Source organism: Equus quagga, chromosome 5 (genome assembly GCF_021613505.1).
Source record: "Equus quagga isolate Etosha38 chromosome 5, UCLA_HA_Equagga_1.0, whole genome shotgun sequence".
NCBI classification, from domain to species: domain Eukaryota; kingdom Metazoa; phylum Chordata; class Mammalia; order Perissodactyla; family Equidae; genus Equus; species Equus quagga.
This window is the reverse complement of record NC_060271.1, coordinates 27,022,990-27,038,237: the sequence shown is the minus strand read 5'-3', so window position 1 is coordinate 27,038,237 and position 15,248 is coordinate 27,022,990. Positions and strand designations below refer to the sequence as shown.

Here is a 15,248-nt window from a genome sequence, read left to right as displayed (position 1 = left end):
GCCCCGCCCCGTCCCGCCCCGCCCCGTCGCGTGGCCACGCCCCTTGCTCCTGTTAAAGGGCCATCCTCCGCCGCTGCCCGCGCAGTGCCGCCTGGTGAAACTGCACCGGGAGCGAGGGTTGGGCGGTGAAGGGACTTGAGGCCGTGGCGGAATTCCGAGCCCGCCAAAGTTGATCTCCCAACAAGGAGCGTCTGGGACAGGCCTAGAGCTGTGTCTACAGTATGCGATTTGGTGTTTGATTTTGGGGTAGTCGTTTACCCTCCCCTGGCCTCAGTTTCTCCTCCCCACCATTTATTGAGTGCTGACTGTGCCAGGCTCTTTCAGGCTTCATCTCCTTTAATCCCCACTACCCTCTAACATTTTAGGGGGCCAAGCTTGCTTCGCTACACTGAGTTCAGTAGATGTAAACTGATGTGGAAGTAAGAGTACTGGGCTTGGAGTTAGAAGATTTAGGTTCAAATCCTAGGCCTGCCGCTTCCTAGCTTAGCCACCTTGGGTAAGTGGCTAAAACTCCGAGTCTGCCTTCTCAGCCGTACAATGGGGAGAATATACCTTGAAGGTGGTTGTGAGGATTGGATGAAACAATAAAATAACGTTATCGTGGGTGAGAGAGTACATCGTAAAAAGCTAAGTGTGTTTAGATAGAAGGGAGGGGTCACAAGGAGGAGAAACTCCTCTCAGAACGCTCACAGTGTAGAAAGGGATTGAGTGAGACAGTGGAAGTGCTTTGTAAAAAGATGTAGCCTGGGAAAGATGCTAGATCATATTTTCAGTGGAGGGAAGACATGAGCATAACTAAAACCCCAGTTGAATGATAGACAGACAGAGGACGCTGCTGGAGTCTGAAGGACAGAGGTGCTCCGGGATGGTAGCTGGATAGAGGTTCTTGGAGGAAGTGCTGTTGGAGCCAGTCCTGTGACTCAAAATCTTCGATGTACATAAAAATCAACTGAGGTCACACCTCAGACCTACTGAATTAGAATCTTGGGGAGAGGTCCAGGAATCTACATTTCTTACAAGCTCGTAAGAATATTCCAAGGCAGGTGGCCCAGGGAACAGACTTGGAGAAACACTGAGCCAGGGCTTTGAAGGATAAAGAAGAGTTCCTTTCTCTGGATTTTATTGACCCAAAGCCTGCCAGCTCAGAGCCTTTGCTCTGAGGAAGAGAAGAAGGCAAAGTGCTGTGATGGAGGGTGCAGGAGCTGGATTCCAGCAAAACTGGCTTTGAGTTCTGGCTCTGCCACTTTCCAGCCATTTGATTTTGGGCAAATCACTTGGCCTCTCTGTGTCTCTATTTCCTCATCCTTCAAATGAAGGAAATAATAGTATCTGTTTCAACTTGAAGCACTTAGCACAATGCTTGGCACATGAAAGCATTTGATAAATGATATTGGAGGTTATCATGAAGATTAAATGAAAAACATCACATGTAAAACATCCAGACTAGCGTCTGGCTCATAGTATGAGCTCAAAAAGTGTTTGTACTTCGATTTATTACTAAAGAAAGTTGACGTCCCATGATAGGGGAAAGACTTGGTCCCATACTGTGTGTACACAAACACACACACACACACACACACACACACAATACCCAGTCTTGCCTATCTTCTATTTTCACGATGACACATAGGTCTCCTTCTATTGGAAGACTCCCTAGGTGACACTGAGCTGTTGACATTATGTTCTCTATCAAATTGGGTCCTCTGAATTACTTGGGCAGCCCTGCCAGGAAACTTGGAGAATCATCAGTAGGTCTTCCTCCTTGGGGCCAGATTTAGCCCACCTGTCCATCCCGACAGCCCTCACTTTCAGTCCAGGCCATCGGCTCTTATTTGAATGATGTCAACGGCCTTCTTCCTAACTGAGATCCTCTCCCCTCTCTCTCCTTTCCCAATTCCTTCTTTCTCAGGCCTCCGGAATGATTTTTTTTTAATAGAAAGATCACATTTTGTCTTTCCCTTGCTTAAAGTCCTTCTGTGACTCCCCAGTACTTAGGGAGAACCAGAAGCTACAGTTCTTTGTAGAACTCCATGAACTATTGATATATTAAACTTAAAATTGTAAACAAAACAAAGTGAAACTACGATTCTATGCTAATTCTATCATTCTCTCACACATGTACTAAAGTCTTTGGAAAAAGGTATGGAGGAAAAACACCTTCAAACAAAGAAAATTCTATTCATTGTAATTAACCTGCCTTCTTGCAAATTAGAAAAAGCTGGCTATGGTTTTAATTCAATGGCAGAAACCCTCAGCTTGGCTTGAGGAATACCTGGCTACCCCAGGGGCACAGTTTGAGAACCAGTGATGGAGGGGTTCAAGTCCAACTGTCCTGGCCTTGCATTCAAGACGCTTTGCACTGCCTCCCACGTTGTCTTTATCTCCTGCTGTTGGACTGTGTGCGGTCTATGATCCAATTGCACCTGATACCCACCTTTCCCAGCACTTCCATGTCTTGTGCCTTTCTTTGGCCTCCTCCTTCTGCCCGAAATGTTCTTCCTTGCCTTGCCTACCTGGGAAACTCCAGATTCAGAAATAATTTCTTTGATGTTGTTTCCCAATCCCCTAGGCTGATTCAACCCCTGCTGCCTTTATGTTTTTTCTGGATTGGTGTTTTGGCCTTTAGGACACAGTCTCTTATTTATTTATGTGTCCTCTTCTCCCTCCAGGCAGGAGTGGGGCATGTTTGGTGCATCTCCATGACGCCAGCACCCAATATGGGGCCTGGCACAGGGTAGGTGTCATAAATATTCCATGACTTGAAGGTATTTGAGTTTCTTCATGGCCTGGCCCTCTCTGTGGTGCCGTCTCCTTTTCCGTAGATTTGGGTCGGTCATTCCAGGCCAGGACTTTCCTTCTCCCTTCCCTCTTCTCTTAAGGATTATGGAAGTTTGTGGTCTTTTTCAAGTGAAACAGAATGTTCCCTTTTCATGTGTCCACCTGTTGCTTGTGTTTTCTCTCTCCCTCCATCGCAGTCTCTGCCCTATAGACTTCCCTTGTACAAGGAGTGAAGGATGTGGAATCAGTCAGGCCTAGCTTTGAGCCCTGGGCCCACTATTTATTAGCTGTGTGACCTTGGGCAAGTGCCGTATGTTCTCTGAGCCTCAGTTTCCACATCCCCCCCCCCCCCAAAATGGGATCAATGATAAACTCCTGACGTGAGGCTTCTGCACGAGTCCGCTGCAAACAGCGGCAACCTTCGTTGCTTCTTCTGTTCTCCAGGTTTCTCTCCTTGAGTTTCCTTTTCTGGGGGCATCCTTTCTGTCTCTTCTCTGCTCCAGCCAGCATTTCTCTGTCTCCATTTCTTCCCCATCACCATTTCTTGCTTCTGTCTCTCTCTCCCTGTGACTTTCTCTGTTTAATTTTCTGCCTCTGGTTCTTGTCTGCTATCTCTTTGCCTCCTTCCCTGGCTCAGCCTAGAGCTCATCAGTGCTCACAAGAGAGGAACCCAAGAACCCAAGAGCCCTCAGTCCTCCCTCCTTCAGGCCCATAGCAACCTCAGTTGTGCCAACGTCAGTGCAGAGCCAGCTGAGAGTGGAGGCAGTGCACAGGGAGGGCCTACATATTCCTTGAACCCCTGGGCTCTATCCAATATCACTGCCCACTAATTAGACCCGTGTACCCTTGGGTCCCTCTGCTTCCACAATCTGTTCTCCACTCAGCTGCTTGGGGGACTTTAAAAAAAATGAGAGATCAGAACTTTTTACCCTTCTGCTTAAAGCTCCAATGGCTTCCCACTGCTCTTAGGGTTTAAGCCAAAGCCCCATAGTTTCTTGTATAACCTGCAGGCCCTGATGGCCTCTCCTGGTGCACCTGGCTCCCGTTCCCTCCGCACTTACTCCATTCCAGCCACCCTGGCCTTGCTGGTCCTCAAACCCACCAGCTCCAGCCTTTGCATGGGCTGTCCCCTCTGGCTACAATGTTCTTCCCCACTGATTTGCTGGCTTCTTCTAATACTGCAGGTGTCACCAGGTCACTTCCTTAGGGAATTCCTCTCAGATCACTTTAAGTAAAGTAGACCCGCCCCTCCCCCCATTATTTACTCCAACATTCTATCCATTTCCTTTAGAGTGCACATCTCAGAACAGAACTATAGATTTATTTGCATGTTTGCTGTTGGTCTCTTCCCCTAGAATGTAAGTTTCATGAAGGCAAGGACCATGTCAATATTCATTCGTTTATCCATCCAGTATTTATTGAGCACTAACTACACGTCGGACACCAAGCACTGGGATACAAGACAAAGTCCTAGCCCTCAGGGAACTCATGTTCTAGAGGTGGAGACAAATAATGAACACATCGTGTAGTAGGTGTTCTGTCTAAAACCACAATAACCCCCTTCTGCATCACTGTTTCTCTCCCCCACCCCGGTTTCTCTGGTATAGCACTGTCTCATATACCAGAGAGTTTGCTGTTTTGAGTAATTTGTTGTTCTTGTCTTACCACTGGAATGTAAGCTCCATGAGAGTAGGAATATTTGTCTAATTCTCCACCTTGGCTTACAGTAATTGTTGAATAAGTGACTCCGTATCCAATATCTGTTGATTTGCTCCAGATGAGAAGCAGGTCTCAGCCCCTGTTCATGTCGCGCCAGGTGGCCTTGATTCAAATCCTGCTGCTGCCACAAACTAATGCACAATCTTGGAAAGTCACCTCCCTCTTACCTCAATTTCCTCAACTGTGTAATGGGAATAATAGTGGTGAGGATTAAATGAGTCCATGTGGGTAAAACACATAGAAAGTGCCTGGTCTTACAAAGTAATGGACAACTAGTTTGTGGTCATTGCACAAGGGTTTTACTGGGTAGAAGCCCAGATATACTTAATCTGTATAGCCAGAGGGTAGACTAGGACCAGTGAGAGTTAGCGAGGGAGGTGGACTTCATGGCATGAAAAGGAAGAACTTTTGAAAAGCCAGTGTTGCAAGGAGAAAGAGATGAATCCACTGCTATAGTTGGTAACTTCAACAGCCCTCTCTCAGAAATGCACATATCCAGCAGGCAGAAAGTCAGTAAGGACACAGCTGAACTCAACAACACCATCAACCAACTGGATATAATGGACATCTATAGACGACTTCATCAGACCACCACAGAACACACATTCTTCTCAAGCTCACATGGAATATTCACCAAGATAGACCACACTCTTGGCCGTAAAACACATTTTAACAAATTTTAAAGAATGGGACTCGTACAATGTCTGCTGTCAGATCACAATGGAATTAAACAAGAAATCGATAACAGAAAGATAGCTGGGAACATCCCCAAATACTTGGAGATTAAATAACACACTTTTAAATAACACATGGGTCAAAGAAGAAACTTCAAGAGAAATTAAAAATATTTTGAACTAAATGAAAATGAAAACATAACTTATCAAAATTTGTGGGATGCAGTGAAAGCAGTGCTTCGAGGGAAATTTATAGCACTGAATGCTATATGAGAAAAGAAGAAAGACCTACAACCAATCATCTGAGCTTTTGCCTTGGGAAACTAGAAAAAGAAGAGCAAATTAAACCCAAAGAAAGCAGAAGAAAATAAATAATAAATATTAGAGCAGAAATCAGTGAAATTGGAAACAGGAAATCACTTGAGAAAAAAAATCAACCAAACCAAAAGCTGGTTCTTTGAAAAAATCAATAAACCAATAAGCCTCTAGCCAGGCTAACTAAGAAGAGAGAGGACACAAATTATCAATATTAGAAATGAAAGAGGAGACATCACTACAGACCCCATGGACATTGAAAGGATAATAAAGGAATAGTATGAACAACTCTAAAAGCTAGCGTTTCCAAAAACCCAACCACTCACTCGTGGGAGGGGATGAGCACCCTGTCTTTGGAGGTATGGCTGAATGTGCATTTGCAGGGGCCTAGGTAGAGGGAATTCAAGCATCACAGGATACCTGGTACCCCCATATCTTTGGGTCTGTATTTCTGAGAGCACTATTCGAGAGCTAGGCCTGGGCAGTGAGCATGCTCGCTTGAAAACGTCGGTGCTGCTCTGGGCAGGCGGCTGGGCGTCCAGGCCCGGCCACCGATCTCCAGGCAGGGGTGCAGGGGTGGGGGAGGGGCGCGCCCGAGAAGCGGGAGACCCGGCCCGGCGGCGGCGCGCGCGGCTGCCAGCGGCCGCCAGCAGGGGGCGCCGCGAGACCGCGGAACGCGCGGCCGGGCCTGACGTCAGCGCCCCGCTTGCTTGGGCTCCCGCTCTGGACTCGGCGCCAGTCCCGCTCCGCGCCGCGCCGCTTCGCTCCGGCTCTGGCTCGCCTCGGGCTCGGCTCGGGCTCCGGCGGCGGCGCCCCCCGCGCCGGGCCCCGGGGCAGGCGGCGGCGCACCATGGCCCGCGCCCAGGCTCTGGTCCTGGCGCTCACCTTCCAGCTGTGCGCGCCGGAGACCGAGACTCCGGCAGGTAAGCGCGCGCCGGTCGGACCAAGCTCGCCCCGCGGAGCCCCCGGGGCCCGTGGCGCAGCTCGGGAGAAAGTGTGAGTGTCGGGTGACCGGGCGTTATGAGCCTGCTCCCTGTGTGTGTCTGAGTGTTGGATGTGCGATCGTGTGCTCCGGGTGTTGTGTGTCTGCTAATGTTGTGTGTTCATGAGTTGTGTGTGCAAGAAAAGGTGCCGTGTGTGTTGTGTGTCTACAACTATGTTGGGGTGAATGTTGTGTGCATCGAGGCTTTGGATGGGCGCTGAGTGTCTTTGTGTGTCTGCCAATGTGTAGTGTTTGTGCGGCCAAGTAGGTTGTGTGTCTGTTGTGTGTGCATCTGAGTTTGCTTGTGTGGTCAGAGTTGTATCCGCTAATGTGTTGCAATTGTTTGCATTTTGTATGCCATAGTCGGGAGTGCTGTTTGTTGTGTGTCTGAGAATGTGTTGTGTGTCTGTGTTATGCGTGTGGCCAGGAGTGCTGTGTGGATTCTGCTCGCGTGTGGATCAGGGAACGCGTGTGGTGTGTGTGTGCTTGTGTGCTGCGTGTACGTGTGTGAAGGCGTGGGAACGAGTCTGGAACGTGTGTGTCCGTGCGCTGTGTGCGCGCTGTGTACATGTGGGAGTGTCTGGGGTTTGTGGTGTGCGCCCCCGGGGGCTGCGTGGGTCCGAGTGAATGCCAAGTGTGCCGGGAATGCGTGTGTAGGAGCGTGTCTGGAGCGGATGTGAGTGTGTCCGTGCGAGCTGGCTGCGTGTCCAGGAATGTTGCGAGTGTGTTGCGCGCCTGGGCCGTGGCTGAGTGTGTGCCCGGGCCCGGGGCCGCCCGAGGGGGCGGTGCAGGATGTGCGTGTGTGTGTCTGTGTGTGTGTCCCGCGTGTGTGCGTGTGTGGCGCGCGGGCCCCGGACAAGTTGTCGCGGCGGCGCCCCCTCCCCTCCCAGGTCGGGCCGGGCCTGAGGCTCGGAGGGCGGAGGGGGCCCGCGGCCGCCGACTCCGACATGTCGGGCTGTTTGTTGTTTCGCAAGTTCGGCGCGGCGCTGGCGGGCGGCGGATCCGAGCGGCGCCGGGGCTGCGGGGCGCCCGGGCGGTGGCGGGCGGCCCGCGGCGACGTCCGGGCGCGGGCAGGGCCTGGCTCTCGGCCGCCGGACGGCGCCCCTCCCGTTGCGCGCAGGCGGCGCCGCGGACGCCGGGGTCTCCCGGGACACTCCCTCGGTCGACTCCGCAACTTTATGCGGCCTCCCGGCCGGCCGGGACCGCCGTGTGTGTGGAGTGTGTGAGCGTCTGTGTCGGTGTGATGGCGCTGTCTGGGTGTGATTCGGAGTGTGATGTCTTTTGGGGGTGTGTGTGTGTGTGTGTGTACGTGTGATCGCGTATCTGAATGTGTGTATCCGGAGCTGTGTTTGTGTGTCCATATGTGCTGCGGACCGTGTGTCGGCTGTGTGTTTGTGTGTGCGTGTCCCCGCCCCCGCCCCCCCTCGCCAGCCCCCATTATCCCACCCTGAGGCCTGGGATCGCAGACGCGGGCCCCCTCCAGTGGAGTTGCGCCCACCCCTCCGCTGGGCAGGGATGGCCGGTCCTGCTCCCTAGGGCCTCAGCTCCCTCCTCCCCACCGGTTGGGCGGCTCCAGCGCGGTACCCCGGGCGCCGAGTAGCGGGGAGACACGCCCCAGCCAGGGATCCGAGCCGAGACGCGTGCCGGAGCCTCCTCCAGGCCTCCGGCCTCCGGGAACCAGCCTCCCGGGATCGCGTTCTCGGCCCCGCTGCCCCTCAGGCCTCTCAGGCGCAGCTCCCTGGACTCCCGCGGTCGCTCCTGCCGCTGGCTTCGAGCTGAGGCCTGGCCCTGCGCCCCGGGGGCATCAGACACAGCTTTAGCTTTGATCTCTCGGTGCTGGAGAGGACACCAAGGCGACCTCCCTCCCTATCCTCCCCTAACCCCCCATTCCCATCCTGCAGCAGCGTCGCCCCCTCCCCCACCCTGAGATCAAACCCGAGGGGTACCATACACTCCCCCACCCCTACCACCTTCACCCTGATTCGAAGAACACTCACGTGCCCCAGCTCCTGCCAGCAGGGGGTCATGTGAAGAACAGAGGTTTGGGGGTGAGACCTTGAGTGAGTTACTTCTGTTCTTGGAGCCTCAGTTTCCTCATCTGCCTCATGGGCATCATAACAATGGTTATGGTACTGGGTAGATTGTAAAGTGAGGCTCTATATGTGAGTGCCAAGGAACAAAAGATGCTTTTGAGGACTGTTACAGAGCCCCAGAGGCTGTGATTTGAAGCTAGGGGGACCTGGTTCGAGTTCTGCCTTGGTCGCTTGCTGTCCCTGTGACCTTGGGCAAGTCACTTCACATCTAAAGCTCCTGGCCCTCTTGTAGCTATTGCTGTTAGAGCTTAATTCAGAAGCCCTTAGTTGAAGGGGTGGGATCGTGCCTTGCCCCGAATCTGGGTAGACAGCCCAGCTCCCTGAATGCCTCCTGAGTCTCCGCCCCACCGAGGGTGGTGCGTGATGTCTCTGAGCCATGCAAGTCTGGCAATAATTTATTCCACTGTGTTCTAGCTCATTTTGTCCTTTTGGTTGCTGGAGTTGTGGACAGCAGGAATGAGGGAGAGGCTGCCCAGTGGTTTCAGGTTGGGCAATAAAGGCTTGTCTGGGCAGCTGGCCCTTCTCCCTGGGGCTGAGGGAGGGGACTCGGCAGGAAGTGGTGAGAGTGGCCAGAGTGGGGGTGCTGAGCTCCTGGGCAGCCTCCAGCCCAGGCCAGCCCAGGTGTCAGGGAAAATCCAGGGCGGGCCCCCTGCTTGCTTAAGGCGTGCTGTCGTCCTTCCATGCTTTCATCAGCCAGGCTAGACTTGGGGCAGCCTTTTCACGAAGGCTGGGTTAGCTGGAGTTGCAGGGGGTGCCTTGTGCCCCCCTTCCTCCCTCAACCCTCTTCCCTCCTCCAAGCCACCCTCCCTGCATCCTGATGCATCCTACCCTTATGCCCTCTCAGGAGCTCCCTCATCTGCCCCCTCTCTCCATCCTCAGGCATCCCTCCCCTCCATCCCTCTCTCCATGGTGCCAGGGATCTTCTTTGAAGGCTTCCCATGGCCTTCAGGTGCAAGGCCATCCCCCTTGGCCCCTGCCTGCCTGTTCAACCTCATCTTGTTTCATGCCCCTTGCCTCTTGCCTGCTATGTTCTGGTCAGTCTCACCACTTACCAATAACCCCTAAATGCCCGTCACCTGCCATCTCCTTTCTGGGGCTTTGCGCAAGCTGTCCTTTCTCCCCAGAACTCTCTAACTCCACCTCTTTGCCTCGTGAAATCCTGCTTCTCCTTCAGGCCTCAGCTTAGATATCGCCTCCTCCCTGAAGCCTTCCTTAGTTACTCTCTGTTCTAGTCTAGGAAGGAAGGGTGAGGGTTGATTGGATATTTTCTTAGCATTGTAATTATTGTAATTATAGTTTATTGGCCCTTTCTCCCTTACAGACCGTGAGCTCTGTGAGGACAGGAACTGGATATTTAGTCACCTCTGAATCCTTAGTGCCAGACGCAAGGCCCAGCCGAGTCAAGGCCTGAAAGAGTCAGGTCCAGTGGGTCAAGCTCTAGGCGGGAGATGCCAGATGGGGGCGCACTGACTCCACTGAAAGTAGATTAAAGAAATCGGTTTCCCTCCAGGAATCTGGAAAATTCTTTTGGGGAATGGTGTTGTGTGTGAAAAGGCCACGTAGAGTGTCATCTGGGAGCTGCGAGTTGGGGAAGTTAGGTCCCTGGCAGAGAGGAAGGGAGCAGTCTCTGCTTGCCAGCCCCTCCCCCCAGCTCCCAGCACTCCCTCCCTCTGTCCTCCCACCCCACCCCCAGCAGCTGGCAGGGCCTGTGGGCCCCCCAGTGTCAGCCCTTTGTGCTGGAGGCCCTGGCAGTTGGTGAAAGGCATCGAGTCCCAACCGTCAATCTGAGCGTCTGGGCAGGAGGGAGGGAGGGCCCTGCGTCAGGAGCCGGAGACCCTCTGTCAGTCTTCCGTCTCTTGGGGTGGGCAGGTGGGGTCACAGCCTCTGTCCTGGCAGCTTCTGAACCTGAGGGAAAGTGTTCCCTGTGGTGACTCCTGCAGGTGGGGTTGGGGGAGGCCACCAAGGTGTGTGTAGGTGTGATCCTGGCATCTGGGCAGAGTGGGGGGGTGTCTGTGTGTGTATGACTGTAGCCTGGGCACAGGACATATGTCAGGGCATCTAGCCATCTGCTTACCCTGTGTGGCAGGGTCTGAGTTCAGAGTAGAGAGGCAACCAGCTGCTTTGATCCCCGGGGAGCCTGATGCTAGGGTGTCTGGGTACCCCGGTGTCACATTCCTGGAGTTTGGGTGCGGAGCTCTTTGGGTGGGTGGTGTCTCAGTATCTAGGTGTGGGCACCCCAGTCCCAAGGTGTGGAGGCTCAGGGTGTGCCGACACAAGGATGTCCCAGTGTCTCTGGATCTGGAGGTGGGTGTGTCCAGGTGTGTGGGAGTTCTCAGGGAAATGGGTGTTCAAGTGCGGGAGCATTATGTCCAGATGTGGGGCTGTCCAGGTGCCTGGGGGTCTGGGTGTGGAGTACCAAAGTGTCTGGATGTCTGAATGTGGGGTATTTACATATCCAGCAATGGCCTACCCATGTGTTGGAGTATCCGGGTGTTTCTGAGTCTGGCTGTGGTGTGCCCTGTGGTCGGTGTGTCTATTTGTGTGTTTAGGTATGTATGTCTTCAAGAAAGGAGTGTGCATGTTTTGGGTGGGGAGTGTCTTGCTGACTGTGCCCAGCTGTGGACCAGGGGCTGGGGCTGTGCCAGCTCAGCTGCTGACACTCCCTTCCCTGGGGCTTGCCTCCTGATCTCCTTTGGGGCCTCAAGGCCGGGAGCCCCTAGAGGAGGCCCATATGGTTCTGCTTCTCCACGGTTACTCAGTCTAGAGCTGTGCTATCCGATAAAACTTTCTACAATGATGGAAATGTTCTTTACCTGCACTCTCTGGTATGGTGACCGCTTAGTCACATGTGACTATTAAGTTTAAATTAGTTAAAATTCATTAAAATAAAAATTCCGTCCCGCAGTCTCACCAGCCAGATTTCAAGTCCTCAAAAGTCGCAAGTTGCTAGTGGCTATTGTATTGGTCAGTGCAGGTAGAGGACATTTCCATCATGGCAGGAAGCTGTATGGACAGTGCTGGTCTTGGGATGTGAGGCCTGCGGCATCTTCAGTGAGGCCTGGACGCCTCAGGGAGTGGAAGTGGTCCGGACAGACCATCACTGAGCGGCCGTTGAAGAAGGCTGTGTTGAATCCATATCCCCTTCTCTCTAGCCCCATCATTTTTGCCTGGACTATTGCAGTAGCCCCCTCCTTGGTCTCCAATCTGCCATCAGCCTCCAGTGCTTCCACCACCCTGTGACCTGAATGACCTCACTTAGGCAGACATCAGATGCTGCATACCCTTGCCCCAAGCTGAAGGCTCTCCAGCACCCAGGGGACACAAGTCAAACCCTAACGTGACAGGCGGGGCCTTGCACACCCCAGCCGCTGCTTCCTATGACAGCTTCATGTTTAGGCCTGTCCTCCCTGGCCCCGTTCCTCCTATCCACCTTATGACCCAGGATCATCAGGCCAACGCTACTCCGAGAACCCACTAGGCCCTGTCCCTCCTGTCTCCCTTTGTACGGACTGTGTCTTCTGCTGAGAACGCCCCTGCCACCCTTCTTGCCACCCTACTTGCTCAGCCTTCAGAATCCAGCTCCCATGTCACTTCCCCAGTGGAGCCTTCTCAGACGCCTCCGGGCACAGTGGGTCGGTTTCTCCGGTTTCTCCCATCACACTCGTGTGACAGTGTGCTGCTGCCGTTTCCAGTCTCCTTCCCCTCTAGGCTGGGAGCCCCCTGAGGGCTGGGCTGGGTCTTTGTCATCTCCTGTCCCCAGGGCCATGTACATGGCAGGTAGCCCCTCAGTGTTAGCTTCGATGTGAGCCCCCAGGTACCCAGGGAGGGCTCAGAGGGGGTGGAGGGTGGAGCTGGGGCTCTGGAGGGCAGTCGTGGATGGGGGCCGGTATGCCTCCTTGATTGGCTCTGGGCAGAGGCCACCATTGCCTGCAGAATGGCTGGGGGAGGACTCCTGAGGCGGACAGCTCAGAAAAGGCTGTTACTGGATGAGTCAGGAGGTCTTGGGCAGATTCCCAGGGTGCAGACCCCAGGACCTAGTGGTGAATGAGAAGGGATGAAAAGAAAGGGGGCTTAGAGGGGTCGCTGAGGTTTTGGAGTTGAGTCTAGATGAGGCGGGGAAGGATTGGAATGGGGAAGTTGGGAAGGGGTGTTTTTGGGGGCATTTGATGGGCAAGGTCACAGAGGGGGATGGGTGACAACTGGGGGATAGGGGACAGCTGGGGGATGGGAGATAACTAGCAATGAAGATATATCTGGGAGATGGGGACAGCTGGGAATGAAGGGACAGGTGGCGTAGGGGGAACAGCTGAGGTTTGGGGGACAGATGGGGGATGGAGAGAAGGGGGATGGGGGATAGCTGGGGGATAAGGGGTGACAACTGGGAGGTGCCAGAAACCTATCTGGAAAGGATAAGTGTGTCTCAGCTAACAGAGTGGGAAGTACATTGCTCAGATTGCGTGCATGTGTGTATGTGTGTTTACATGTGTGTACGCGTGCACCCTTGTGGTTGTACGTGTGTGTAAATAGGTGTTTGACCTAGAGTGTGGTGGTTAAGAGCATGGGCTCAGGAGCCAGGCCATCGTGGTTCTAATCCTGGCTCCACCACTACTGGCCACATAACTCTTGGGCTAGTTACTTGACCTCTCTGGGCCTTTAGTGTTCTCATCTGTGAGATGGGGATAATAACAGAACACGCTGCGTGGGGTTGCTGTGCGGATATATTTCATATACATGTGTATAGAGTTGAGAACAGCTCCTGGCACATGGTAAGCACTGTGTAAGTGTTAACTATTAGTAAGTGTGTGTGTGTGTGCGTGTGTGCAGCATCCTGTGTGTTCAGAAAAGTTTGTTCTCGGCTCCTGATGAAGTCCAGGCCGGGGAGGGGTGATGGTAGGGGCGGCACTGGAGTGACCAGCCAGGTTGGTTGGGTCTGGCTCTCTTCTCATCCTCTCCCTGTTCATCCCGCTTTTCATCCACTCTGTACCAGGGCCTAATCCAATGGGTCTCCCTCTCTGTCTCTCCCCTGTCCTGCCCCCCACTGCCCAGCCCCGGGCTGGGGGCCAGGGGATGTGCTTTAATTGTCCAAAAGCTTTTCAGCAGGATCTGAATTCATTGTTTGCCTGCCAGCGCGCTGGAGCCCTGCTGGGATATAAATACCTGGACAATGTGCTCAGTTGTGGCTGCCCGTCCCATGGGCGGCGGTGGCTTCATCCTTTGCCCTTGGAGAGTCACTGGGGTGGAAGATGTTGGGGTTGGGAGATGAGGTGGGGGAAGCCCACAGGGCAGATGAGTCCTCACCCCACCCCACGGGATGGGCAGCCCTGCCTGGCAGAGCTGCAGGTACGGGGTTTTCCAGGGGGCTGGGCTCCCCTGCTCACCCGTGCATCACAGGGAGGCATGTGCACCCTTCTTCACAACACTTTTGCAGTGTGCTGTGTCCTTGCCTTACACTAATCATGGCGCTGCATTATGGCCCCGGACCAGCACCCAGGACTGGGCCCCTGCATTGCGTCCTTGCCCTGTACTGCTTCTCAACCCCGCACTGCATGACTGCGCTGGGATTCTGCCTTGTGTTGGCTGTGTGAAGTCTCCTTGGGTGTCTGTGCGCGCCACCTCTGCATTGTCCCATTGTACTGTGCCTCCATCCTGCGGCTGTACTCCGTTTGTGTTGTTGCAGCTCTCTTCTGTGCTGCATCACTCTATTGGATGTCACGGTTGCATTGGGCTTTTGGACTCTCTTGGGATTTGGGCATAGCTCCTAGCAATGCACCGCTGCACCATGCCAACAGATGGCATGATCCCACCACACTGCATCTTTGCATCACATGCCATTTCCATACTACACTGCATTACTGCAGTGGGCATGTGCACTGCACTGGGTATGTGGCCTTTCCTGAGTTTCTGGGCAGAGCCCCTCTGCTTTCACTGTTGCGCTGTACCAACACAGTGCACCTTTGCCTCACAGAGCACTTCTGTCCCACTGCTCCACTGCACTGCACCAGGTATGTGCCTTCTCCTTGCCAGCCCTTCACGCTGCACCACTGCCACTGTAACGCAGCCCCCTGTGGTATCTTGGCCTCTCTTGGTATGACCACTGAGTTGTCAGCTGATGTCCTTTCCCAGGTTTGTCAGCCCCAGTTGAGCCCCATCTTTGCGTCAAGCATCCTCACCATGTGCACTTCTGCCCACATTGCACACTGCCCCAGGAGTCTCTCTACACTGCAGCCTGGGGCCACTTTGCTGGGCTTTGGGGCTGGCTTGCGTTTTTGTAGGCAGCACCTTTGCACAGGACCCAGCACTGCCTCTGTGCACTGCACAGGATTGCTACCCTGGGCCTCTACCCTGTGCTGTACCTGCTCACTGTTGGGTTGTGTGCACTCTACTGCATTTCAGGACCCAGAGCCCTGACACTGAATTCACTTTTCCACATGGCATCTTCACTGCACTTCATTTTTGTGCCACTTTTGACCCCTGCCCTTGAGACCTACTCTGCTCCTTGGGACTGTATTGGGCTTATATTCTGGACTGGGTCTCCACACCCAGAAGTTTCTTTTACACCACACCACATCCTTCTCTTCCCCCTGTCTCTGTACTGTTGTGCATGCCTCCGCTGGACACATCCTTTCAGTGAGAATTCATGGAGCGCCAACTATGTGCCTGGCCCTGTGTTAGCATCTGGGGAGGAGG

The 15,248-nt window shown here is 53.7% G+C and overlaps 1 protein-coding gene across 2 annotated transcripts in view; it reads left to right on the top strand.

Moving 5' to 3' along the window:
• Window positions 1-6,226: 6,226 nt before the first annotated feature.
• Window positions 6,227-15,248, top strand: part of PTPRU (protein tyrosine phosphatase receptor type U) — a 78,601-nt gene continuing 69,579 nt past the window's right edge. For both annotated transcript variants that reach the window (XM_046661732.1, XM_046661731.1), the window contains exon 1: window positions 6,227-6,409. In XM_046661732.1, the coding sequence (XP_046517688.1) occupies window positions 6,337-6,409 (73 nt within the window). In that variant the 5' untranslated portion in view covers window positions 6,227-6,336. The remainder of the gene's footprint in view (window positions 6,410-15,248) is intronic.